Source organism: Neolamprologus brichardi, chromosome 2 (genome assembly GCF_056152115.1).
Source record: "Neolamprologus brichardi isolate AB-2024 chromosome 2, ASM5615211v1, whole genome shotgun sequence".
NCBI lineage: Eukaryota > Metazoa > Chordata > Actinopteri > Cichliformes > Cichlidae > Neolamprologus > Neolamprologus brichardi.
The window spans coordinates 26059049-26086811 of record NC_142105.1 but is presented as its reverse complement, the minus strand read 5'-3'; the positions used below and the strand labels follow the sequence as shown (position 1 = coordinate 26086811).

The following is a 27763-nucleotide window of genomic DNA, read 5'->3' as shown; positions in this document are numbered from 1 at the left end:
TCCTTACACAGATTTTCTTGATTCTTTTTTTTTATTCATGTTCACCATCACTCTTTGTTCTTACTGAAAACATTAAAAAGTGAAGATTTGTAATGTTTGCTTCCTTTGCAGAATCATGCAAAGGAAGGATTTATTTATTTATATGTTTATTTATTTTACTATATTCACAGTGACATTTCAACTCTTGTTATGTTATTACACAGTGACTTACCACTGGAAATATAATTTACAGTTTTATTTGTGATTGTTACCAAATACTTGTGAGTTGTGTAGCTGAAATTCTCATATTGAATTCAGCCTCTTTTGGTAGATAAAAGGCTCCTTTGTTTGTTGGAAAGCATTGCCTCACTGTTTCATGTTGTGCTAATGATTTGCATCCTTTTAATGAGCTGCTTTTTCACAGGTTGCTTACATTTTATTTTTTCTACATGACAGATGTCATAAAAAGACATCTGTCATGGACATCCTGTAAAGACTGTTATGCAATAAAGCTCTCACCACAGGAACCTCTAGACTATTTGTAACTTAACTTATCACTTCAGATGTTGCACGTTTTTTCTCAAAAGTAAACGTGAAGAAAAAATAGTGTGTGCCTGACACACATTTGAAAGTGTGTATTGTTTAGATTCAGTTTTGTGTATTTAATTACAAGAGCAAGGAGAACGTTGTTTATTCGCATTTGATGGATATTTCTTGAAATCAGGTAGACATGCAGTTTATTTCCTAACTTTGAAAATAACCTGTCTGTATTGTCTCCCATTTACTGTTTCCTGTCAGTTAGGACTCAGGTTTGCAGCAGATTTACACCCAGATTTTACATAATTTTCTAGAATCTTTGAAAGATTGAAACCACAGTGTGGGTGAATGAAGAGCATGGAACAGTTTTTTATCATTGTGCTACTAGCAGGAGGAACTCAAGGTAAGATTGTCCCCGTAAAGAAGCCAAACATTCACATTTGTAGTGTGAATAATTTCACCTCATGTTCTATTAAATGTTTTTTCCAGCTCTCATTCCAGTCGATGCGACCACATGTGACCTCAGGACGAACACATGTCCATGCTCTCCTCTTCTTGAAGGAACTGTGTATATCCAAGTGATGACTGATGCTAGTGGCCGTGAGGTGACATGTTTGAAGATGCTTCCCACCGTGAATATAATTGTGTTCAATCTGAAGAAAGAAACAATAACAATAGACAAAGAATTTAACAACAGACTACAGTTTCTAATCAGGAATGGGACAATCAAGATCACAAACCTGAGGAGGAATGATTCAGGTCAATACAGCACTGAGGTCTTTAATTCAGGTGGAGTCCGAGAGAAAAACATTTATTTCACCCTGGATGTCAAAGGCAATGACAAAGCTGAAAGCAAGTTATGTAAGTTACTCTTTATTGAATAGTGTTGATGGTATTATAAAGATAATCAGACATGTAACTGTTAAACTGTTAAACACAGTACACGTCACTTGTGCAACAAATGATAGAAGCAGAAATGCAGAAAAACATATGGAAAGAAAGATGCAAGTGTACAGTGAACAGTATTTGCTGATATAGTATTTGTCTATGTAGAGGTATTATTGGTTATTTAGCCACGCATGGGCTGCTATTGCTTTTTATGATTTAATCATCTTTTATTTCCCAGTAACTACACTTTAACTACCACCTACACTTTAAAGGCACACTGAAACTTTCCACTTGGTGATAGAATATTCTGAGCTGCACTGTATGACCATATTAACCTGTGACATGTATGCATTATAATAGAAGAAGACGAATCCTTTTTATTGTCGTTATGTATATATATTAGAGGTGGGAATCACCATACATCCCACGATACGATATTATCACAATACTTAACGCACAATACGATATTATTGCAATTTTTAAAAATATTTTGCGATATTTAGATTCTGTACATAAAGGTAAACTTTACCAATATTCATTTTATCTAATATCAAAGTCTCACACTCAGTCTTTCTCTCATTTTAGTCAGTTTTATTGATGACAAACTGAACGGTTTGTATTACAGTCTAGTCCAACTTAACTGAATGCAACCATCTGGTACAATTATAGCTATTCTGAACTATGCAATTTATGAAAACTATGCAGCCCCTTCAGCAACTGAAGAATTTGAAAGTAAATTAAAACAAAATATAATTTTACATTAAATAAAAAAGTTTTAAACTTAATTAAAATAAAACATGTCTTAAATTAAAATAAGTAAACTGTCACATTTGGACAGTGAAGGAATGTCAGGATTCTTGCTCAGAAAAAGGATCAACATGCTCTGAAGTCAGAGCACAAAAACCTTTTTTGTAACAAAATATCGATTTCTGCTGTCCCTGTATCGATACATTATTAGCAAACAAAATATCACGATACTACACAGTATCGATTTTTTCCCCCACCCCTAATATATATACACATATATACAAACACACATGCATATAAGCACAAAGAAGACACTATTAAAAGCACAGCGTCATACTAAGACAGGGGACACTTTCTGTTGTCACTCTGTAGAAGTTCATAAGAGGCAGAGAAGCGAGTCCAGTCCGTTTTAGTTTCCTGGGGAATAAGAGCCTTTGTTTGGCTTTCATCACAAGGTGTGACGTGTCCAGGAACCGGGTCAGGTCAGATGATGACCTGTTTCATATTGGGATCTTCTATGTTGCAAACAGGGTTGACAACATATTTTACATTTACTTTGAATTTTCATTTTAGTAAAAAAGCCAAATAAAAACATGTAGGTAATACTTCATCATACCTTGGTTAATAAGTTAGTAAAGTCATAGTCAAGTACTTTTAAGTTAATTTTTATTCAATAAAAATTATAATAACACAAAAAATTAACAGATTTGTAAACATTATCTAAACTGTTTTTATAACATGATAGTAACATTAAAACAATGTTAATAAACTCTGTCTACAGCATCTATAAATATTGTACAAGTTTGTTGAGCTCATGGGTAGACCGGCAGGGAGGAGGAGGAACCTGGAGGACCACGCTACACGTTTGAGTGTTTTCCCCCATTGTTCCAGTTTTCTTTCACCATCTCTTCATTTAGTTTAATCACTAAAGTTTCTTGATTAGTTTTAGGAAAAGATTGACGTGAAATACATCAACTCACAAACCTGCACCTCCAGAAACAAGGCTTAAGGGTACCCAGTGTGTGGGGTTTGTGCCGAAGCGTTTATATATTTACAGTTAGTTAACCATATTAATAACAAGTCTTACCAAAAATTACACTTGAATAAATTGTAAGTACTGTACTTATAATTATCACGGTGTTCTCTTCTCTCAGCACACAGTTTTCCTTACCTGAGGCTAGTCTTTGCTGCACTGGGATCTCCCCTGATAGCAGTGTCATGCTGTGTTGTGTATCGGGAACTGAAGCATCTTAAGAAGACTAGTAACAAGGCGGCTCATGATCAAAAAAGGTTGATATACAGTGAATGCCATAATTTGATGGGTAATTGTAAAAGTATTTATTTTGCTATAATTGTTTTTTTCTTTTTCTTTCACAGCCTCAGGTGTGAAACAGAGAACATAAACCTTAAGTGTGAGTCTGAGCTTTAGTGAACTGAACTCCCTCATAATCAGCACTGGACACTGAACTGAGGATCGATGAAAATGAAAACAGTTAGGAGGTGACTGTGGAAGTTTCATATTGTATCAAAAACAATTAAAAAATGTTATGCTTGCAGCTTTGTAATCATATTTTGGAGATCAGATAAGAATATACAGTCATGTATATTATCCTGATTCAAAATTCCTTAAATAACAATAAAAACGTTGTAAATGAATGGGAAAAGTCTTTTTCAGTGAGTTAGTAGGGAGTAAAAAAAAAGTATATATATATATATATATATATATATATATATATCTCGCTGTAGTTAGAAATATATTAAAAGATATATCAAACCTTGTGGGTTTTGGCTTTATCACTTTAGTGTCTTTGAATGAACCTAAAGAAGTTTGAAAATAAATATAACTGTTTTAATTATAACTAACAGGGCTGCATATTCATCAGTGTGGATCTGACTCTAGAGACACTGACAGGATAAAATGAAGATGGACTCTTTGTGGGAAAGCTGCTTGTGTCCCTGCAGCTTGTATGTTGACCATTGTCTGCGTTTCACTTCCTTCATATAGTAGCGGTGTAAAATGAGGCTCTCAGTGTTGCTAAAATATTCTCAAACTTCTACATTGTTTCACACGTCTATTTTCTCATGCAACTGAAGAACATAATTTACTCAGTCAGCTTCATTGTTTTAATGAAGTTGACTGTAAGTGAATTATGACTGCACACAAAAGCTTTCTCCAATTTATTTCACCACTTTGTAAGTGGTGCTAATGAATAATTACAATTAATAATTCATTTTTTTTTAAAAAAAGCGTTAACTTTATTGTTATATTTATATGTTAGCTGTTTTTTAAGGTAAAATGTAGTTCAAATCTAATTTTTATACAGTGTACATAACTCAACTTACTGTCAAACAAGAGGACCTTCATATGACTATGATTGAGTCTGTGGAAATACTGTATGTCAAAAACAGAAACATGTATTTCTGCACTTAAAAATAGGTCAAACAGAATCATTAGTTATGATTTTGCACTAGAAATGATGCTATGAAGAAGAGAGACCCTATTGCTATGTAAACAATATAACGACATTACTTTTAACGTCTGGACAAACATATTGGTAGGTGTGAGGTTTCTCTCTACTGGTTCATAAAGGGATTGCATTCAAGCTTTTACACTTTTACGCTTTAACAGGAAAGGATCAGCACTAGTTACTTTGGTTGAGATGGCAGGAGCTTTTTAGGGTAATTTGTCCAGTAGCTGTAGATTTAATTATGTCATGGCATTGAATTTGCCCTTTTCTGTGCTACTATAGGCAATAAATTGGACAGAAATACTTCAGCAGGCAAAAATGATTAAATTATATATAAAATAACAGAGAAATTATTCAATGTAAAGTAAAAAAGGCAATGAGTTTTATTATTTGAGACGCAACTGTTGGTCTGTTCTTTAGTTTTGTTCTTTGGTTTCAAGATAAATCTTCTTGTTCTGTACTTTTGTCATGTAAACACATTATGCTATCATGGCACTTTATGGGATTTTATGTCATGAAAAGAATTTTGTGCTTGCTTTGGACTGAAATGTTGAGAATCTGTTTAATTGTATTTCTTTCACATCAAAATCCTACATACCAAAAGCATATTTTGTAATTTTGTGTATATTCTTCATTAATCAAAGATTTTAAATATGAAATGAAACACTATAACACACGGTGTGTGTAAACACTTAGTGCCCAGCTCACCTGCTTATCTGACCATTTCTGTTGGGCAGAGGTTTACAGTGTTTTATTTTTATTTATTTATTTTATTTTAGAGAGAGTTTAGAGATTAAAAATACAAAACCATAATTGATCTTATACTTATTCTGTCACCTAAACATATTTCTGTGATTGAAAACTTTTTCCTAAAAGTGGACATTTTAGGAATTAAATACAGTCTTAAAACCTCTTGCAGTATACATGAAAAATGGTTTCCTCCATTATTCTCAGTCCGTCCCCCCGATTCTTTTTTTCTTGAAGGCTAAAAGGGGAACTAAAAACAACGTCACTTTCTTTTGTCCTCTCAACGTATGAGAGTAAAAAACTAGAACCAAAAACTAGAACCAATTCATCATAACCTGACATCGACATTTTCAACCGTTCTGCTCTCAGGCTGATCGCTACCAGGACACTCTGGGAGTGCAGTGTAATCAGAGCACTACACACCCCACAACTGATCTTATACTTACTTTAACTGCATATTTAACATGAAGATGCGGTTAAAGTAAACTTCAAAAGAGAAAAAGTTGCTGACTGGATCACCAGTCAAATGTATCTAATTGACTGTACTGATTCCTGTGGCTTCAAAACATATTAACATATACAAGTATTAAGTATTCATGAAGGAACACATGAAAGAAGTGTAGTAGCTCACCATGAGAGAAAAAACCTAAATTCAGCTAAAGATGTGTTGAATACTTTCAATGTATGTTGCTTGGTTTAATTTAAATATGAATGCCTCATTCTGAGATCATTTCAAAATGAATATGCAGTTAAAGCAAACACAGCCATGCTGTAGCTTCAGGTTCATATGAACTCTGAACTCTAACTGTTTTTAAGTCACAGACCTGTGCAATGCTCTTCTGCACTACAATAAATGCCTGTTTGCATAGTTTGCACTGGAACAGAGAAACAATATCCACATTAAAAAAAAAATCTATCTGTTTTATGTAAACATTTGCAAATGCTGCCACGGCCCTTCTAGTATTGACTAACCACTTACATTTGGTATAATTTTGCTTCTGTTGACTTTTTCATTTGCAGGTGTGGAAAATGAGTGTGAATGGAGAATGGTACTCAGTGTTATGGAGCATTGGATGTTCAGCTAATGAACAGCACCTTAGAAAAATCCCAATACAGTTTGTTAAAAAGTTATTTCAAACTACTAAATGTGAAAAATAATAAGGTGATTTCTAATGGCATAGCACATAGGTATCTCTTTTGTCCCAGTAATGGAACATTTAGCATCAATAACCTGAGCAGGAATGACACTGGTATAAATATCCTTCCAACCTTTGATTCAGATGGAAGAATACCAGGTGTGTGGGGTTTTTCAAGGTAAATGTTGGGAAATGGAGCCTTTGATAGATGTAAATGCAACATTGTTTTGGTAATCTATATAACATAGTGTACATAATTTCAGATACATATATTTTGCACATTCTCTGTTCTGAATTAGAAGACTACAAACAATGATAATCTGTATAATGTACCCTTCATGCACCTCTTATGCCTGATGGGCGATTGTGGCTCGAGAGTCGGGAGGTCACCTTGTAATCGGAAAGTTGCCAGTTCGAGCCCCGGCTTGGACAGTCTCGGTCGTTGTGTCCTTGGGCAAGACACTTCACCCGTTGCCTACTGGTGGTGGTCAGAGGGCCCGGTGGCGCCAGTGTCCGGCAGCCTCGCCTCTGTCAGTGCGCCCCAGGGTGGCTGTGGCTACAATGTAGCTTGCCATCACCAGTGTGTGGGTGGGTGGATGACTGAATATGTAAAGCGCTTTGGGGTCCTTAAGGACTAGTAAAGCGCTATACAAATACAGCCAATTAACCATTCATGCATCTCTTAATCTTTGAATTCATATGTTTTCAGTTTCATTGCCACAGATGTATAAAACAAAGCACCTAGCCATGTAGACTGCCTCTGCTCACTGAATTTGTGTATGTTACTGTAACAGGAGGGCACAGTCCTCAGTACAGCTGGACTCTGGATGGACGCACATTGACAGATGCTGAGCTCTCTTCTGGAAAAACAGAGTAGTGAGGACTTAATGATTGATTTTGTCTCTTTGAGATCATTCTCCTGCTTTGGAAAAACACTCTTCCACAAGGTTCTAATCAGGTAGGAATACATAAACAAAACAAAGTAATAAAAATAAACAAAAAAAAAAAAAGGAATACATAAACACAAGAAAGAAAAAAAACATTATTTGACGTTATGGGATCAAAACGATTGTAGCCTGGAGAAAGTTTCCTTTTTTCTCTTGGTGGTTCCATTGTCTAATATGTGATCATGAGCCAAACATGTAAACAGCAGAAAAGAGAGTCTCCTCTCCTCCTCTCAGAATGAACATGAGTCAGAAGGCTTTTTTCTTAAATGTAAAATGTATTTTTTTTTAAATAAATTAACGAGGTCTGATCACTTACAGGAATCATGGTCAGTTATGTTGTCCATGTTGTTTGCATTTGAGTAGAATAGAGGAGTTTGTGTGAAATCTGTCTGCTGATTTGATTAGTGAGAGGCTAAATAGTGATGAAACATTCACAGAGAGTTGGGGAATGGCTGCAATCATAGAACTGTAAGATGGTGAAAGACGTACTCTTGAGTCTCCACAGCTGATTGCTCCTTTTTTACATGAATGGCCTTTTTGACTCCCTCCTGAAACCAGTGTTTCTGAGAGTACATCTTTCACTATCTGTAATGATAGATCTGACACACTGGTATGTTTGAATGCTTGGGGAGTGTTTATTAAGGCACCACAAACATATGGCTGGACGTTTCTGTACACAGTTCATTAACTTCCCAGTCAGTTGTCAGTGCATGCTCCTCCCTCAGGTCTCCAGCTTCACTATATATAAAGGGAGAAACCTCATTAGTTAAATAACCGCCACTTGTTCCTCCAGCCTCCTTGGTACTGCCCCCTTGAGCTCACTGCCCCACTCCTCCCCTGCAGCTGAGCCAGAGACCACACCTCTGCCACACCATCTTACAATGCTGTGATGATTGCAGCAGTTCCCAACTCTCCGTGAATAGTACTCATGGCAGTTGATCAGTGCTCATAATACTGGGCGTTTGGCTTAGGCAATGGGGGTAATTTCGGTCATTATGTAACTGTACTATTTATAAGGTAGGAAACATTTAGTCTGCTAAGAATGAAGAAGTCACTTGGATGAGCGATGAGGTGTTTCTCTCATTGGAATTTAATTTTGGCAACAATAACAACCACTCAAACCAACAATCATCCTAAACACCAATCCTTCATTCTTTTTTTTATGTTCAAAGCTGTTCAAAAGTGTCTGCTTCCCTCATGGATGTAAATATGATGTATTAGATACTAAAACAAATTATAAACTAAATTAAAATAAGATATAACAAGAATTCACTTTAGATTAGATACAAACATGACTGCTGTTAAGCTGCACTAAACTAAACCTTATTAGTCTACTGCCATCATGGGAAGGACAGTGTTATTTTGTTACAAAGAGTCCAATGGCAGTATGAATAATGATTAAAAAAGTTTGTGGAAGCTGTGTGAGGTTCCTTTTATTTCTGCTAAGTAATGAATATGTTAGTTTTGCTTCTGCTTTTAATGTGATGAGCTTTTTAAAAGAGGCTGATCAGGAGTCATTTCTGACTATTAACTGCTGTCTGCACGTCATTAAACAATGAAAGCAGTGGTTGGATTTGTGGTGATTCTACTGGGGGTGTCTCATGGTAAGCTGTTCTGGGTTTTTCATGTGGCATCTTATTAAAAATGATAATTAATAATAAGCAATGTGATTTTTTAAATCAGTACATGAAGTTGGACATTTTCCTTACATCTTTAATTTGTGAACATTTGAGCAGACCACTTTTGGTATCAGTGATTCTAGAAAAAAAGGAGAGTAGTAACTTTGCTCAGTATAATGGTCGTCTATTGACATTTTTTTAGTGTTGTTGTTTTAAGTGCAAACAGATTTTACGGTAACCTAGTTGCAATGTTAAAAACATTACTGTCACAACTTTGTGAGTATATTATCGATTAAATGTGTGTGCTCTTGAGGCTCCATTACCTGCACCTTGTAAAACTACCTACTCAGAGTGAAATAATCAGTATGTAATTATGGCAATAGTGTTATTAAAAATAATTTGATAGATTTCATAATTTTATATACAGCTCATCAAAATTGTGGATTATCCAAAAATCACAATTGGGCATTAAGTAATAACATGTTAATCCCCCCCCAAAAAAGAAAAAAAAGAAACAACTTTGTAACAGGTAAAAGTCTTCACATGAATTAATTTTGGTTTGCTATCAATGTTTTTATTGTAATTAATTTGGCAGAAACGAAATAATCACAAGTGTTTTTCTTCTTTAATGTTTCAAAATTTACAGGTGTGAAAACTCACTGTGATGGCAGACAGGATGGAGCTCAGTGTTATGGAGCTTTGGGAGGAACTGTTGACATCCAGCTGATGGACAGCACCTCAGAAATATCTAGATACCAATTGTTAAAGAATTCATTAAAAATACTATATGCCATAAATAATAAGGTTATTTTTAATACCATAGCACATAGATCTCACTTTTCCCCCAGTAATGGAACATTTAGGATCAATAACCTGAGCATTACAGACAGTGGAAAATATACCCTTCAAACCTTTGATTCAGATGGAAGATCATCAGGCGAGTGGACTTTACAGTTGTTTTTTCAAGGTAAATGTTGTGTTAATAAGTGATTAATAGATGCAAACTTAACATTGTTTTTGTAATCTATATAGCTTACAGAATTTCAGATACATATAATTTGTGCAATGATCTGCAGACTTTACAGTTGTTTATTCAAGGTGATTAGTAGACAGAAACTTAAAATTGTTTTGGTAATTTATATATCTCTGCGTTTTCTTTTATTAGAGAGATTCTAATAAATCTAAATTCATCTGTGTGTGTTTCTCTCAGCTCCTGTGTCCTCTGTCCTGCTGGTCTCTGAGTGTCTGTCCCAGGGAGAGATGAGGGTGTCCTGCTCCTCTGAGGGAGGGGACAGCCCTCAGTATAGCTGGACTCTGGATGGACGCACAGTGACAGATGCTGAGCTCCTTTCTAGAAATATTAAGACTAACATCATCACTCTGAAGCAGCACGTCTCAGGACATCTGGGCTGCTCAGTCAAAAACCATGTTAGTAAAGTCTCCAAAGAACAGAGAATATCTACCTGTGGTGAGTGAAAAAGGCGATAATTACAACTTTGACAATTGTATCACTTTTACATTTTTGATAAATTATCTGTTTTTTGCCCATAGGATTCATTTTCATCAACTGCACTTCAGTCAATGGGACACAGGTGTCAGAGTGGGTGTATGCAGCCAATAACACCCTGTGCATTGAACCAACAAGTGAACCAACCACAACCACACAAACACCAATGGGTAAGAGGAATGACCCATGGTACGGTGGAAACTGAAAAAACAGCTAGACCCATTGATATCATTTTCTCCTTTCTTCATTTCATGTTTATTGACTTAATTGTGTGTTTTTGTTATGTCTTCTTTCTATGAAATAGGACATTTGCCGCTGATCAGTGGTGTTCTGTCAACACTTATAATTTTCTTAGTTGTGGTTGTAGCAGCAATCTGTGCCCAGTGGAAAAAGAAAAACAGCAAAACAAAAGGTACAATACTTCTTCTCCTTTGCTCACTTTTTTCAAATTGCTTTTTTACTCTTTTATACATATACTATATCTCTGTTATATGTCACTTAAATATTGTTAAGCAGCCACAGTTAACTTTAAAAAGAAAAAATCTCAACAGCTTAACAAAATCCACCATAAAGTCTAAAGCTCAAAAATGAAGTTTCATACAAAGTGCAACTATTCCTTTAGTCATTCATTTATTGTTTTTGAGCCACTCCTTCTTGCTACTCTGCAGAGGAAGAAAATGATCAGGAAGAAATCTTTGCTGATCTCACGGTTGTGAAACGGCAGGCGAAACAACTGGAGAAAAGGGCGGAGCTAGAGTTTGGCCAAGTCAAGTACTCAAAGTGTCCTCGACAGACTGAACCAACAGGAGATGATTGTTTGTATGTTAACATCCATAAATTCAGGTGATTTAAGTGTTCAGTGCTTCTACACAGACTGCATCACTGAAGATCCATGGAGAGAAGAGCTGATGTTAAAATGTCTAAAGGTCTTTAATTGAATGTGATTTCCCATCAGAAAAATTTTAAAAAGCTAATACTTACTGATTTATTTTACTTTCATCTGCATTATACTAGAGGACTACACATGTATTATTTTATGATCTCTTGATTTAAAGATAGTATGTTATATAAACACTGTGAGTGTTTACTGCTTTTGTATTCTGCAGACATGATGATAGACCATTTTTATGTGGGAGTTTTTCTTTTTTCATGTGAACTTGTCTAGTTTTTGACTTGGTAGAAGTTGGACCAGATGATCCTTAAATTAGAAATAAATAAAGTAAATGGCTAAATGTTTGTACAAATTTCAGTGCAGCAAAACCTTTGGACAGTGATAAAACACCCTGGTTTAAACAGTTTTCCTAACAGATTCCTTACAAGAGATATTGATGTTCAAATGACATTCTCAAGGGAAAGGTGTGTGAGTCACCATCACTGTATTTGCTGCAATTTGGAGAATCACTTGGATGAGGCTGTGAGGTTTCCTTTAAGGCAAAGCAGGACTCAAATGGATTTAATGGACAATTAATTGACTTACAAGCATCAAAATGTGCAACAAACAATCCCAAAACTCGATTCTCACAGTTGTGATGATCCAGATTCCAAGATGCCAGTGATTCTCTTCAACAGGCTGCTCTCCACTGGTTTCTGTGCACAAGAGGAGACAGGTAAGTTTCTTCACAAGATGACAAGAAGCACAACAAACCAGCACAAGACCCGGAGTTACACTGATTGAAGTTCCTCAATGATCCAGCAATGACTGAGTACCTCAGGTAGTGACTCTTAAGATGCTTTAATAAGGAGACCTGATGCTATCTTTTGAGGTGGCATATCTTTGAACTATATACATAAAACAAAAGCCTATTGAAACAAATTATGATAGTCCAAAAAAGGTTTATCTGGTCAACAAATCAGTCTGAAGCAGTATTATTATTTATTCCCACGAGATGGTGCTATTATGCAGCATTCTATTACTGTTTTAACTGTCTTTTAGTTACTTATCTGACTTTATTGTAAAGAACTGTAACTATTTTAACTATATTTTTGTATATATTCTCACAAAACCTCAGTTTTTAAATATGAAAGCAATCATTTTAGTACACAATGTTTGTAAATATTATTGGTCAACATCTGGAGTGACCTATTCCTATTTGACAGAGATTGAAATTCTGAGATCAATTTCATATGTATATGCACTTAAAGTTAAAATACACTTAAAATACAGTTACGGCAGAAGAACTGTTTAAATAATATCTAACTAATTTTAATCAGTTTAATTAGCTCCATCACTGTTTAATAAATAATCAAATATGATGGAAGATGTATCATTTTTAGAACTTGTATTTATTTAATCTATTTAGATTTTGGAAAAGCACTCAGTTATCTACAATGTAAGTTTATTTTAAATGCAGTTTTCAGACACTATTATTATTATTATTATTATTTATTTTGGGTGTCAACTACAACTACGGTATATGTGAAAAGATTTGACATAAACAACAACTTGTCATAATTATGGGGGTAAGTTAACTGAAACAGAGTGTCAGAATTGTTCATTTTATCACAGGAGGCATCTCTGCATTTTGTAGAAAGGCTACAACCATTTAAAATGGCTCTATTTTCTCTATTTCGCTCTATTTTATAGTGTATTAGAGCCACATTAAGAAAAAATATTACTGATCACTTCAAGAATAATGCCCAAATTTTGAGATTAAAGTCAAAAATCTATTTCAAGTCTAAATTTGGAGAGTACAGTTGTTTTAAGACAAACCGCTAGACTACCTATACTCACTGAGTCAGTGAAACCATACCTTTTTAAATCTACAAAAGGCATTTTTGTCACGGCGGTGGAACGGACTCAGGCGCAGACTGAGAAAGCACGGTTCAAACAACTTTTTATTAATCACACTGGTGCGCTATATACACGTGAAGGGGGGTAACACCAGGGTCCCGGGGGTCAACAGGCTGGGGAAACACGTCTTCGCACTCGCTCCGCTCCTCGTCCAAACAATCTCCACACAAGCAGCTCACTTTCACTCACGGGGTCCAGGGGTCACAAAAAGGGCAGATCCAGATAAACCTATTTACAAAGATGAGGGTTAGTCGAAGGCAAGCACGGGAACAAAAGAATCGCAATGGAACCAAGCAATACTAATGACAGTTACTCAATATTCCAACGACGAGTAGCTCAGAGCCCCTGCCTTAAGTAGAGCCAGAGATCAACTGCAAATCACCGGAGATCAGCTGCAGGTATGTAGGCCAAGGGCGGGAGCCTAATCTGAGCTCCGCCCAGACCTACAGGTAAGAGAGAGAGAGAGAGCAAGGCGAGGAGAGCAGAGAGAGCAAAACAACAAACAATTGTGGCCACACTGGGCTGGCCAAGGAGGCACAGGGACCATGACAATTTTGTACGTTTTAGAGAGAGAGAGAAATTCACATTTTGCAGTTTTGTTTATTTAAGTGTTCAAATTCTGTGAATGTCTTATACATGCACTGCATGTAAAAAACAAAAAAAAACTAGTGCCTTGGAAAACAGCACCAACAGTCTGTCTGGAGTAACATGTAAGAGCTATTTATACTATTTAGAATTAACTGTCATGGTTCCTGGGTCACCGACTAAGTGTTTTGAGTTATGTGGGTTCATGATTTACTTTGGTTTTATATATTTAATTATGTTCTAGTTCTTCAGTGTGTCATCCTTTGAGTACAATATTCCCAGCACCCAGCAGAGTGTTGTTATCCATGTTACAGGTTACTCCAGCCCTTTTAAACTAACAGACCCTTAGGTACAGATGGTTCTTGTTGAGAACCGGTTCCCATTGTTTCAATTAATTGGAATTGTTTGCCATTTTTGCAAACGATTCCCCTATCGATTCCAGTTCCCTTGAATGATGTCACCACGTTGCGTAGTGTCATTTACCCGATAGGAAACATGACGACTAAGTGGCACAAACGCTCAAAAGTTTGGTTATACTTTACGAGAACAGATGACAGCAGGGCAACAGCAGGGCAACTTGGGTTTCTGAGGCAGTTACAGCTGGGTGAGTCCCCTCACACATCGGTTTCATCAAAGCTTTGCACTGTTTGCTGGGTAAGATCGATAGGATCAGAGATTTGGACTCTTTAAACAGAGAGCCAATCCCTACTTCCTGTATTAGGGTGCTCAACACCACTTTACTGTCTGTCTTGAGTTCACTAGAGTTCACAAGAGAAGTGTTTCAGTGGTTGAAGCTGAATTTGCAGAGATGTAGTGTTAGTTTCAGAGAAGAGGAATTTGTGGACAATTTCATGTCAACTGTCAAAGAAAGATGATTTTTTTTGTAAAGTTTTGTTTATTACAAATATAGAGAAGGTAAAAGAAAGGAGTATTCATTTGACAGTTTCATGTCAACAATCAAAGATGATATTTAATTAATTTTTCATTTATTGTTATAATCAAATGTGCATGTTGAAATGAACAAGAAAAGTCATTTAATTTCTCCAGAGTTATGCAATGGTTTGAGATGAAACTGCACACATATAGTGTGGGTGTCAAAGAAGAGGAATCCATTGGAAATTCATGTCACCTCTTATAAATTATTTCTAAATAAATTTTAACATGACGTTATCACATTCCTTGAATGTTGTGAAATTTGAGCAGATTTGTGCTTTAATTTCTTGGGAGTATGAAAGCAGTTTCAGATGAAACTTGGCATAGACGTACAGTAGGTAGCCCAGAGGAGGAATGTGTTGAAAGTTTGACGTCAACTATCAAGGACGATTTTTAATGAAGTTTTGAATATTAGGGTTAGGGTTTGGTCAAGTCAATTTCACTTCACTGTGCAAAATAACTTCTATGGTGAAACTAACTAACATGTAACCTCGACATACATAACTTCAGAAAACATTCTAAAACCAGTGAACAACAGAACAATCATTGATGTCTATGAATGTATTTTGAGATTTGAAATAATCTGTAATTTAAACTTGAACATAAATTGGAATTTTTATCATGTATGTGTTGAACTGGCTTGAAAATACATATAAACCTCTTACTTGTTTTAATTTTAATTTTATTTAGTTATTGCATTTATTTTAAATTTTAAATATTACAATGTCAGTGAAACTGCATGATTAGCTGAACAAGAAAATTACACATTTGGTTTCAAAGTACTAGTATCTCTAAACTGAAAGACAACTTCTCTCTTTTCTCTCTCTTTAGCTTCATTCTAATCACTTCCGTTCTTTCTGAGTTCACACATTCTTATCCAAAACTGATCACTATGACAGCTGCTTTCAGTAGTTAGACTAGAGTAGTTTATCTGAAGGTTGCCAGAACGCGGGAGCTCCTATAAAACTCTGTCATACTGGCATACTCATAATCATCAGTAGTGTAGTCCTATTTTAAATAATTAATTGTTGACCATGTTAATTCAGTTTCCTCCTTGTGGAAAAAAATAATGATGATGAAGAGAAACAGCTAGTTGCTTTTAGTTTTAGTGAGCTAGCTTTCAAACCCAAGAGTTTTAGATTTAAATAATTTAATAATTTTAAAAACAACTTCCTCTGAGATCATAGGTGTGATGATTTGCACTGTTTTTTCACTGAAGCTCTGCAGTTACAGAAATAAACAAATCAAACAAAAAATGAAAAACAAAGCAAAAAAGAAAGAAACAAATATGCAGAGTACTTTTATTTTACAAATTTCAAAGAATAATAAGATGAGTATACCAATGCTTTTCATCAAAGTATTCACACACTGTCCTTTGAGGGTGGGATTTACATTTAGAATCAGCAGTCTGCGCAGGCAGACAATCTGAGCAGGCCTATGATTCAGATGAACACTTAGATGAGCAATAAAATGTTTCACTCAATGAAAATGCTTTGTGCAGATTAAGACAATTGTCTTAAATGTTTGTATCTGGATTATTGAGAATGCATCAAAACAATACAGCCAAGTAGTTAAAACATACGTTTGAATAATAGTGTCACTTTTCAGAACTTGTACTGGTTTGAATAAGCATTGGTCAAAACAACCACTCAAACCACCAATTAGCCTAAATACCACAATCCCTAAAGTCACCCGTATAGAAAAGAAATAGAAAAAACGTATAAAAGACTTGCATCAGATGTGGCCTACTTCATATAGTGAATCATATAAGGCTTATATGATTTACTCATGAAAGTGGCCACTTTCATATATTGTTTTAGTAAGTATCCAAAACATACAAGTTTCATTTATATATTTTTTCTAGGGATCTTATATTTTTTTCACTCTTGTATGCTTTTCATAAAAGTTTCACACAAGACAGATACAAACTTTATAAGATTTATATATATGTTTTCCATATGGGCAGAGTGTACATTTTATAATGTTTTAAAAGTGTTTCTTTTTTCTTCATGGATGTGTATACAAGGTACTTTGTATAAGCACCAAAATATGGACTTAAGATGGAATATAAATGGGGCTGCTGTTGAATTGCATTAAACTGCATGAATGTTGTAGACACTGAGTGATGGGCAGGATATGGTTAGTTTGTTACCGATCTAAAAATAGTCTTGTGACAGTGTGAGTAATAATTAAACAAAGTCCGTGGAAGATCTGTGAGGTTCCTTTTATTTCTGCAAAGTAATGAACATGCTAGTTGTACTTCCTTTTTCAAATTTCCACACACAGAGTGAGAACAGCATTTCAAAAGAGGCTGATCAGTAGCAGGAGCCATTTCTGACTGTTACCTGCTGGACAAATGTGCATCATTTAATAAAGTACTCTGACGGCTGTCGACTGTGTCAACACACACTGAACAGTGAGGAGATATGGAAGCTGTGCTGGGATTGATGGTGATCCTACTGGGAGTGTCTCATGGTGAGATATTCTTTTAAATGTGACACTTATCATTTAATACCTTTTTAACCTGTACAAAATATCTGACATTGTCATCAGAGATGTTAAAGCTGCACAAATACTTCCACAAAGTTACAATATGTGCACTTTGATTTATTTTATTTAATTAAATGTTAGAATCTATTGGCTACATCTGCAGTACGTGACCATTTGAGCAGAGCTTTAGTTCCTTTTTGTTTTTGTCTTTTTACCAGTTTGAGTAGCAGTGGTAAATTCTTAGCCCACTATGCACCTTGGCAGTCTTGTTGCAGTGTGTTTAAGTGAGTTTTAAACTGACTTTTTAAAGGACTTTATTCTTTCCATCCTTATCAGAGACGTCAAGCTTATTTGTTACTTTGATGGACTGCCTGATTTTGAAGAATCTGTCTCAACTTATCGGTTGGCTGTAACTAGGAATCCAGATCTTAAGTTATTTAAGTCATGCAGTCACTACAGATATGCTGAAGAATGTATCGGTTGCATTACTTTATCATTTTTAATGCCACCTTCAGAAATGAACATCTCTGTCCTGTGCAGAGTCTTTTCTCTGAAATATGGGTTCCTGTTTTGTGTTTGACATTTATTTTCTTTTGGTTACATGAAAATACTTTAGTTTTTGCACTCGGCTAAAATGTGGAGAATGTGTCTACCTGTATTTCTTAATTATTAATATATTAGTAAATGTTGGACACATCCATGTATTAACTTTGGAATTATGGATGCAGTATGTTTGTTCTTGAGGCTCTATTACCTACAATTGTCAAAACTGCTACCTACGCTGAGTTAGATATTAAGAGCTGACAGATTTATGGCAGTAATGCTACTTCAAATACTTTGATACCATTCAGTCAAAACACTGGGTTATCCAAAACATAATTAGGCATTAGGTATAAACATGGTAATACAAGAAATACTTTTTAACAAGTAAAAGTCCTCGCATCAGTAAATTTTGGATTGCTGACAATGTTAATCAAATTGTTGTTGTAATTTATTAGGTAGAAACTAACAAATCACAAATGCTTTTCTTTTCAATGTTTCAAATTTTGCAGGTGTGGAAACTTACTGTGATGGCAGACAGGATGGAGCTCAGTGTTATGGAGCTTTGGGAGGAACTGTGGATATCCAGCTGATGGACAGCAGCTCTGAAATATCTAGATACCGATTATTAAAGAATTCATTAAGAATACTACATGTGAGAAATAATAAGGTTCTTTCTAATACCATAGCACACAGACCTCTCTTTTTTTTGAGTAATGGAACATTTAGGATCAATAACCTGAGCAGGACAGACAGTGGTGATTATACCCTTCAAACCTTTGATTCAGATGGAGAATCATCAGGCGTGCAGACTTTACAGTTGATTGTTCAAGGTAAATGTTGGGAAATGCAGCCTTTAATTGATGTAAATGCAATATTGTTTTGGTAATGTTTACAATATAGAGCACAGAATTTCACATACGTACATTTTGTGCATCCCCTGTTCTTAATTAGCAAACAATAAATAATGATAATCTACATAATGCACACTACATTCACCAAAGTATTGGGCCACATCTCTTAATCTTTGAATTCTGATGTTTTTAGTTCCATTGGCATAGATGTATGACAACCAAGCAGCTAGCCATGCAGTCTGCCTCTACAAACATTTGTGAATTAATGAATAATTGTAAAGAGCTCACTGAAATTGTGTATGTTACTGTAACAGGATGCTACCTTTGCAGCAAATAATTTTGAGATATTTCTTCCCTCCTAGATATTCCATAACCAACTGATAGTGTTTCAAAGTAGTAGATTTTAGGAACTATGGAAAATCAGCTACCAAGTTACAGACCATGTAAAGTTACATAGAAGGAAGCACAGTGCATGAAAGTGCATCTTGTTATAGTACCAAAAGTCATCTGTGTGTGTTTCTCTCAGCTCCTGTGTCCTCTGTCCTGCTGGTCTCTGAGTGTCTGTCCCAGGGAGAGATGAGAGTGTCCTGCTCCTCTGAGGGAGGGGACAGTCCTCAGTATAGCTGGACTCTGGATGGACGCACACTGACAGATGCTGAGCTCTTTTCTCCAAATAGTAAGACTAACATCATCACTCTGAAACAGCACGTCTCAGGACGTCTGGTCTGCTCAGTCAGGAACAACGTCAGTGATGTCTCAGAAGAACAGAAGACCTGTCGTGAGTGACAACATTATGAATGAAAGTCAATAATAACAACTAATTCACTTCTAACATCTTTCTCAAATTATTTGTTTTTTTCTGCCAGGTTTCATTAACTGCACCTCAATCAATGGGACACAGATATTAGGGTGGGTGTCTGTGGACAGTAACAGCCTGTGTATTGAACCAACAACAGAACCTACACCAGTCACACCAACTGCAGTGGGTAAGGAGACTAACATTAATCAAACTGCCATCACTGATGACACATGGTATATAAACAGTGTTGGGCAAGTTACTTTGAAAAAGAAATTAATTATAGTTACTAGTTACTTCTTCAAAAAAGTAACTGAGTTAGTAACTGAGCATAATTGGCCATTTTTGACTACTTTTGATTTTACCTCAACATTTCACCTTTAAAAACGATTTACTTTGCCTTGTTTGGTATCATCCTTTTCAGCACAACCTCACGTGTCTGAATTTACAGTTATGTTTTCATTTTGACATACTGTATTAAAACAATTGATCTAAAATCAGAAAAACATGAAATCAGAGTAGAAAAAGTTAGATTTTTTTTACTGTAACAACCACAAACATGTTTAATGAATCATATTTCATAACTTTAAATGCAAATATAAATTGTCAATTTTAAAATCACAAGCACAAGTTTTGCAAACAACAAAGTTATTTGCAGCCATTTAACTTTTACCTTGATTTTTTAAATAACCATTTCAAACTATTTACAGTACAATCAGCTGTTCTGCATTCAATAAGATGCCACACAAATTATTTGTGCCACTCCAAAAACATAATTTCTGTCCACTATAAAGGAGAACATCACAGCCTGATACCTGCAGGTCTGACAGCAGCAGGTGTATCACTGCTCCTGTTTTCATTCAGCCGTCGCCTCATTGTTCTGACACACAACACAAAACCATCCACAACACTACACACTAGCTACACAAGACAACACATTAACTACACACTCCAAACACGCTAAACGTCACAAATTTCTCACATCTCAAAACTCGCTCTCTCTTTTTCTGCTCTCTCTCTCTCTAACTCACTGCTAAAACGTCCCCCTCTTCTTAAGCAACCAAATGTCATGTTGCCATATCATTTTTGATTGGTCGACATGGCACATTTTTCCACCAACAGGAAAGGGCTGTTTTTTGTTTTGTTTTTGTATTTTTTGCTCATAAGCAGAGAGTGCTTCCTAGCGCTGTCCTTAGACAGTAAACGTGACAAAAGTTAAACTATTGAGGAAAAAACGCTGCATATATTGTTTATCATTACTCTGGTTTTACGTGACCTATCAACACAATTTAAAAACTGGTATATATCACCTTGTTGCTTTGTCATCTTGAAGTGGTCATGTGATTGGCTTACCACGACTACTTCCTTAGCCAAAAAACAGCACTCATGCGATTCTTTTGCACCCCTGAGCTCCAGGTGTTGTGCCGAAAAGTGATCGTCGGGCAGAAAGTGATTGCTGTCCGCGGGAGCGCGTGCAGCTGCTTGAAGCTGTAGCGTCCAGGTTACTTACGTAGTCAGCTACTTCCGTGCAACTGATATAAGATGCGGTAAGCTGAACACAGCTTCAACCGTCTGTCTGTTGAAACACAGTAACGGACCGCATTTTCTTGTTAGTAACTGTAACGGCGTTGTAACGATATTAATAGTAATTAGTTTACTCGTTACTGAAAAAAGTGACGTCATTAGTAACGCCGTTATTCCCATCACTGTATATAAATGAGTAAAAATGAACTCTGATAAAGGGGACGCATTCATGTATTTTTTCCCCTTTCTATAAAATATGGTACATGAGTGAAAACTCTACTGTGACTCTTCTTTCACAGCTCTAACTTGTCATAAACATTTTTGTGTCTAACACAGGTACTTCCTGGTTCATTATTGGTTTGAAAGCCGCTGTGGTAATCCTGTCATTAAGTGGGATTTGGATCTGGTTCACTTGGAAGAACAAAACAATATTGGAAGGCCCTGCTGTCCCAAAAAAGGTGGAATCTCCAGATAACTCTGTTTTCATGATTGAAATGAGTCCTTACTCCAACACCTAGTGTCACCTTTCACCTGCTGTACATTTGTCACGTATCCGTGTAGGTGTGGAAATAAGGATTAGAGTGTTTTTCTTTTCCTTTTCATTCATTCCACATTTTTTTTTTCACAAGATAACAACTGTGTATAAATTTCCATAAAAATGTGGTTCTTCTTGTAATTTCTGCAATTTTATATTTAGGTCCTCTTAAATATAATCATCATCATATAAAAACTCTCTGTCCTTCATACTTTCTATTTTGCATTTACATTTCAACTGTAGTGAAGGACACGTTTGTGTACAGATGTTTTCGCCATTTGTTGTTTGTTGCTGCATTTTAAAATAATCAACCATATAGCTGACAATGTGATGTCAGTGTGTGAATAAAGTGCCAATAAAACAGTTTATTTCTGGTAACCATGCAAGAAGAGTCAAAGAAAAGAGACCATGGAGAACACAGAAGTAAGAACTTGGTGCTTTAGATTAAAAGAGAAAAAAAGAACAAAACTTAAACTTAAACATTGCATTTAAAAGAGGATATCTTTTTCTCTATGTGGTAGTTAAGTAAAATTAATTTATTTAGCACTTTTCACAGATAAAAATCACAAAGTGCTTCACAAAATGGTGTAGTGTCGGACAATAGAACTTAATTTTTGAACTTGTTAAAGTGTGAGAAGAGATCAGATACAGATTTGATAACTGACAATTGGCAGAAAATCTTTTTTTTTTATCTTATGGTGGAATTAAGTAAAATATATTTTTCTGTAATCCATTGCATATTCAGCTTCATAAGAACATGCGCTAAAATCCTGCCTATAGACTCTGCTGCAGCCACTCTGCTACCCCTGTTGTCGCTGCGATGCTCCTCCTGTAAGCTAAGAACGGGAAACTGAAGACACACACTGGAAGGGCTCATGAAAATACTGAAGATCTGGTGACTGTTAAGGCCATCAGCAGATCTCAGTTTCTCCACCAGTACATTTTGAAAATGGTATTGTAATAATAATACAATTTTCAACATAAAGTGCCATTTTTCTTCCTAAGAAAATAAGGCAGAAACGTAACGGGTTATTTGACCAGCTTCACCTTTAAACTCTGAGTAACCTTAACAAAAATTATTTTGTACATTAGGCTAAAACCGTTTGATTATCGAACATTTTAGTGCAAAAAATAACAAACCTATTGGACTCAAAACATCTCCATTCTTATTTACTTTCCATCTGAATCAGAATCTGATGACAATCAAAAGAGGAGAAGGTTCTTGTCTTTGCTGGCTCCTTTGTATCTACACTGTTCCTGCAGCAGGGCCTCAAGGCTGGTCCAAACCTCTTCTCGCTCTCCCCTCACAAGACACTTTAAATCCTTAAAGCATGGGTCAAGCACAGTGGCTATCTTGAGCCACTGATGGTTGCGTGTAGCTACACATTGAGATTGGTCCTTTGTGAAGGCAGTATTAAATTTTACCATGTAGTTTGAGTCATCATCAGAGATCTCCGTGGGGTGATGCAGGTGTTAGAAGCATGTAAAACCACTGAACATAAGACATATGTCTCCCCTCCAAGAAGCTCAGTCACAAACCCGTAGCAGACAATTCAGGAAAGTCATTATAAGTCTACACATATTAACTGTCAAGTATGGAGCTTTTTAAAGAAACAGTAACAATAAGTTAAAAATAGTTTTATTTACCTGTTCAGGTCCATCACAGGGACGATAGTTCGAGTCCAGTGTCAGGAATCATTTCTGTGTACTACAGTGTGTGGAGTGATGGTATTTCATCACTTTTCTGCAGAAGGGAACATAGGGAAGGGAAGGGAAGAAGTCCATTGTAGAGGATGCTCTGAATGTAAAGGGAAGCTGTATCCCGTGAGTAGCTGAGCCAATTTAGTGGGCTAAAGAGGCGGCTGTGGGCAGGCACTACACTTCAGCCAGATGAGAAGCTCCGGGCAGTTGTAACTGTATGGTAAGAACTGTAGGTAAAAGTATGTTATGAGATGGCAGAGAAGGTTGAATGGTTGTGTGGGAAAGGGATCACTCAGCATGAACCAGCTGAAAAGTAGAAGAGCAGTTGGAGAGAAAGGAAAAGACAAGTAATACAGTTTTGGGACATCAAGAGTTGACAGCAGGTCAAGAGAAAACAGCAGTATCCTGAGCAGTGAGAGGTCCAGCAGCAGCAGTATGTGCAAACAGCATCAGCATGGAGAAAACACCATCATCAGGACAGGATGGCTGGAGATGTGTTTCCAACAAGCAGCAACTTTACTGGGAAGACTGTCTGAGTTTCATAATTGCCACATTTGGAGTGAAATGGCAATGGAAAAGACAGCTGGATTACACAGGACAAAACTGAAGAGAACTGACTGCAACTGGACTGGTGCAAAGTAGGGAAGAGAGGAGACCACAGTGGAAGGAGGAGGGGGAGGACACATGGAAGAACGCTGTTTACTGTGGGAGATCAAATTGGGTTAGGGAACCTGTGGAGGAAAACTGACTGCCTTGGGGTGGAGAATTGAGAACATGTCGGAGCACCACAAAGAGGAGGGGTATGTTATATCCCACCTGAACGTTCTTTCGCATACAGGGACGAGAGGAGCAAGTGAATCAGCGCTCAGGGCACAGAGACTAAACGGGTCTTAGACACACCATTTATTCCAGTGGAGGAAGAAAAACCAGAACACAAATACAATTACAAATAAAATTTTAAAATACCCTTATACAATAAAAACAACTTTCTCAATATGCTACAAACCCTGTTGGCAGAAATAAATATACACTATCTATAAAATAATACAATGTCATCCCACTGTCCAGCCTCACTGGGCAAATGTTCCTTATGTTCAAAACCAGGAGAGGAACTCCTCTTCTGAGATGGGGACCACGCCAGCCAGAAAACAAAGGTGGAAGCTCCCGTCACGGACCTGTCTCTTCCTGACGGCGCATCGCCGCACAGTCCAGCCACACTCCACACTTGGGCCCTCGATTACTGCAAACGTGGCCTCCTTCGTAGCACCGCCCTGAAACAGACAGACATGGGTCAGCAACGTTGTCGGCACGGCCGCTGCGACCCTCCCCCGGCAAAGCTGCACCTGACAGTGGGAGCGCAGAGGCGCACCCCTGCCCTCCTGTTGATTTTACTTGAAATAGTCTTTCGGCACAGCAGTTGGAAAGTTGGATCACCTGACGCTAACTGTAGCACATTTTTAACCCCCTATCTTATACAACTCATAGTGGACTACAGTCAGGGCAATCCATTTGACTTACTAATTTTTTGTCCTGAAGCCAGTCATTTCATCAAGTTTGGGCTGCCAACACCTTTTACTGGTACTCGAACTGGGACTGTTAATGCTAAACGCTCCTACGTTTTCTGTGCTCACTGCAACATGTTTTGCATTTAGATGGTACCGTAAGGTTGAAGTGCTTCGATGGTATGCCAACTCCTTTTTGCACAGTTTGCACACAACCATACTTTTATCAAGGCTTCTGTTGGGTAGTCATTTGAAATGAAATTTGCTTCTGATCAGTCCTAGCAACATGCTTTTTCGGATTCATTGTGTGTGCATCCGTGTAATAGGTGTACTAAGAAATCATACACTGACAAAAGTTCTCCTTATCTTGGAATGCAAAGTGCAATTAAATGCGGCTTTTTTTTAACATGTTATTTTTTTTAATTAATTAAACGCAATTAACACATTAAAATCCCACACCTTGAGATGAAACTGCACACATATAGTGTGGGTGTCAAAGAAGAGGAATCCATTGCGAAATTCATGTCACCTCTCACAACTGATTTTTAAATACATTTTAACATGACGTTATCACATTCCTTGAATGTTGTGACATTTGAGCAGACTTGTCTTTTAATTTCTTGGGAGTATGAAAGCAGTTTCAGATGAAACTTGGCATAGACGTACAGTAGGTGGCCCAGAGGAGGAATGTGTTGAAAGTTTGACGTCAACTATCAAGGACGATTTTTAATGAAGTTTTGAATATTAGGGTTAGGGTTTGGTCTAGTCAATTTCACTTCCTTCTGTGCAAAATAACTTCTATAGTGAAACTAACAAACATGTAACCTCAACATACATAACTTCAGAAAACATTTTAAAACCAGTGAACAACAGAACAATCATTGATGTCTACGAATGTGTTTTGAGAATTGAAGTAATCTGTAATTAAAACTTGAATATAAAATGGAATATTTTATCATGTATGTGTTGAACTGGCTTGAAAATACATATAAACCTCTTACTTGTTTTAATTTTATTTAGTTATTGCATCTATTTTAAATTTTAAATATTACAATGTCAGTGAAACTGCATGATTAGCTGAACAAGAAAATTACACATTTGGTTTCAAAGTATTAGTATCTCTAAACTGAAAGACAACTTCTCTCTTTTCTCTCTCTTTAGCTTCATTCTAATCACTTCTGTTCTTTCTGAGTTCACACATTCTTATCTGAAACTGATCACTATGACAGCTGCTTTCAGTAGTTAGACTAGAGTAGTTTATCTGAAGGTTGCCGGAACGCGGGAGCTCCTATCAAACTCTGTCATAATGGCATACTCATAATCATCAGTAGTGTAGTTATTGATCATGTTAATTCAGTTTCCTCCTTGTGGAAAAAAATAATGATGATGAAGAGAAACAGCTAGTTTCTTTTTGTTTTAGTGAGCTAGCTTTCAAACCCAAGAGTTTTAGATTTAAATAATTTAATAATTTTAATACCAACTTCCTCTGACTTCATAGGTGTGATGATTTGCCTTCATAGGTGTGATGATTTGCCCTGTTATTTCACGGAAGCTCTACAGTTACAGAAATAAACAATTCAAACAAAAAAATGAAACAAAGCAAAAAAGAAAGAAACAAATATGCAGAGTACTTTTATTTTACAAATTTCAAAGAATAATAAGATGAGTAATGCTTTTGTCAAAGTATTAATACACTGCTGCAGTCACAGCATGCCCATAAAAAGGTTTTGGTTCACTAGGCTCTACTTTCACAGTAATAAACAAATTGAAACTGAACATTCTTCTTTTGCCAACAAACACAAAATGAAACCAATCACAAAAAGAAAGAAACACCTTTTCACTCACCTTTTACTCATTTCAAAGAATAATAAGATGATTATAACAATGCTTTTCATCAAAGTATTCACACACTGTCCTTTGAGGGTGGGATTCACATTTAGAATCAGTAGTCTGCGCAGGCAGACAATCTGAGCAGGCCTATGATTCAGATGAACACTTAGATGAGCAACAAAATGTTTCGCTCACTGAAAATGCTTTGTGCAGATTAAGACAATTTTCTTAAATATTTATATCTGGATTATTGAGAATGCATCAAAACAATACAGCCAAGTATTTAAAACATACTTTTGAATAATAGTGTCACTTTTCAGAACTTGTACTGGTTTGAATGAGCATTGGTCAAAACAACCACTCAAACCACCAATTAGCCTAAATACCACAATCCCTAAAGTCACCTGTATAGAAAAGAAATAGAAAAAACGTATAAAAGACTTGCATCAGATGTGGCCTACTTCATATAGTGAAACATATAAGGCTTATATGATTTACTCATGAAAGTGGCCACTTTCATATATTGTTTTAGTAAGTATCCAAAACATACAAGTTTCATTTATATATTTTTTCTAGGGATCTTATATATTTTTTTCACTCTTGTATGCTTTTCATACAAGTTTCACACAAGACAGATACAAACTTTATAAGATTTATATATATGTTTTCCATATGGGCAGAGTGTACATTTTATAATGTTTTAAAAGTGTTTCTTTTTTCTTCATGGATGTGTATCACATGCTTTGTATCAGCACCAAAATATGGACTTAAGGTGGAATATAAATGGGGCTGCTGTTGAATTGCATTAAACTGCATGAATGTTGTAGACACTGAGTGATGGGCAGGATATGGTTAGTTTGTTATCGATCTAAAAATAGTCTTGTGACAGTGTGAGTAATAATTAACAAACAAAGTCCGTGGAAGATCTGTGAGGTTCCTTTTATTTCTGCAAAGTAATGAACATGCTAGTTGTACTTCCTTTTTCAAACTTCCACACACAGAATGAGAACAGCATTTCAAAAGAGGCTGATCAGTAGCAGGAGCCATTTCTGACTGTTACCTGCTTGATAAATGTGCATCATTTAATAAAGTACTCTGTCGACTGTG

General features: G+C 36.2%; 2 protein-coding genes across 4 annotated transcripts; both read left to right on the top strand.

Annotated features, from left to right (window-relative positions):
• The first annotated feature begins 864 nt into the window (after positions 1-864).
• LOC102777407 (uncharacterized) lies at positions 865-11436 on the top strand. 3 transcript variants are annotated; one of them, XM_087849510.1, is made up of 6 exons: positions 865-919; positions 1006-1368; positions 9715-10035; positions 10279-10536; positions 10880-10987; positions 11244-11436. In XM_087849510.1, the coding sequence occupies exons 1-6, from the start codon at positions 865-867 to the stop codon at positions 11420-11422; spliced, it is 1284 nt and encodes a 427-aa protein (XP_087705636.1). In that variant the 3' UTR covers positions 11423-11436. The 3 variants fall into 3 exon arrangements, with proteins under 3 accessions (XP_087705636.1, XP_087705647.1, XP_087705640.1); XM_087849514.1 differs by lacking the exons at positions 865-919; positions 1006-1368 and adding exons at positions 8982-9053; positions 10620-10745; XM_087849521.1 differs by lacking the exons at positions 9715-10035; positions 10279-10536; positions 10880-10987; positions 11244-11436 and adding exons at positions 3306-3441; positions 3529-3580 and having other exon boundaries at positions 1006-1377.
• A 5766-nt stretch (positions 11437-17202) lies between these two features.
• On the top strand, positions 17203-21818 carry LOC148106143 (uncharacterized). The gene is made up of 5 exons (XM_087849566.1): positions 17203-17359; positions 18427-18747; positions 19295-19543; positions 19635-19754; positions 21425-21818. The coding sequence occupies exons 1-5, from the start codon at positions 17311-17313 to the stop codon at positions 21604-21606; spliced, it is 921 nt and encodes a 306-aa protein (XP_087705692.1). The 5' UTR covers positions 17203-17310; the 3' UTR covers positions 21607-21818.
• Positions 21819-27763: the final 5945 nt, after the last annotated feature.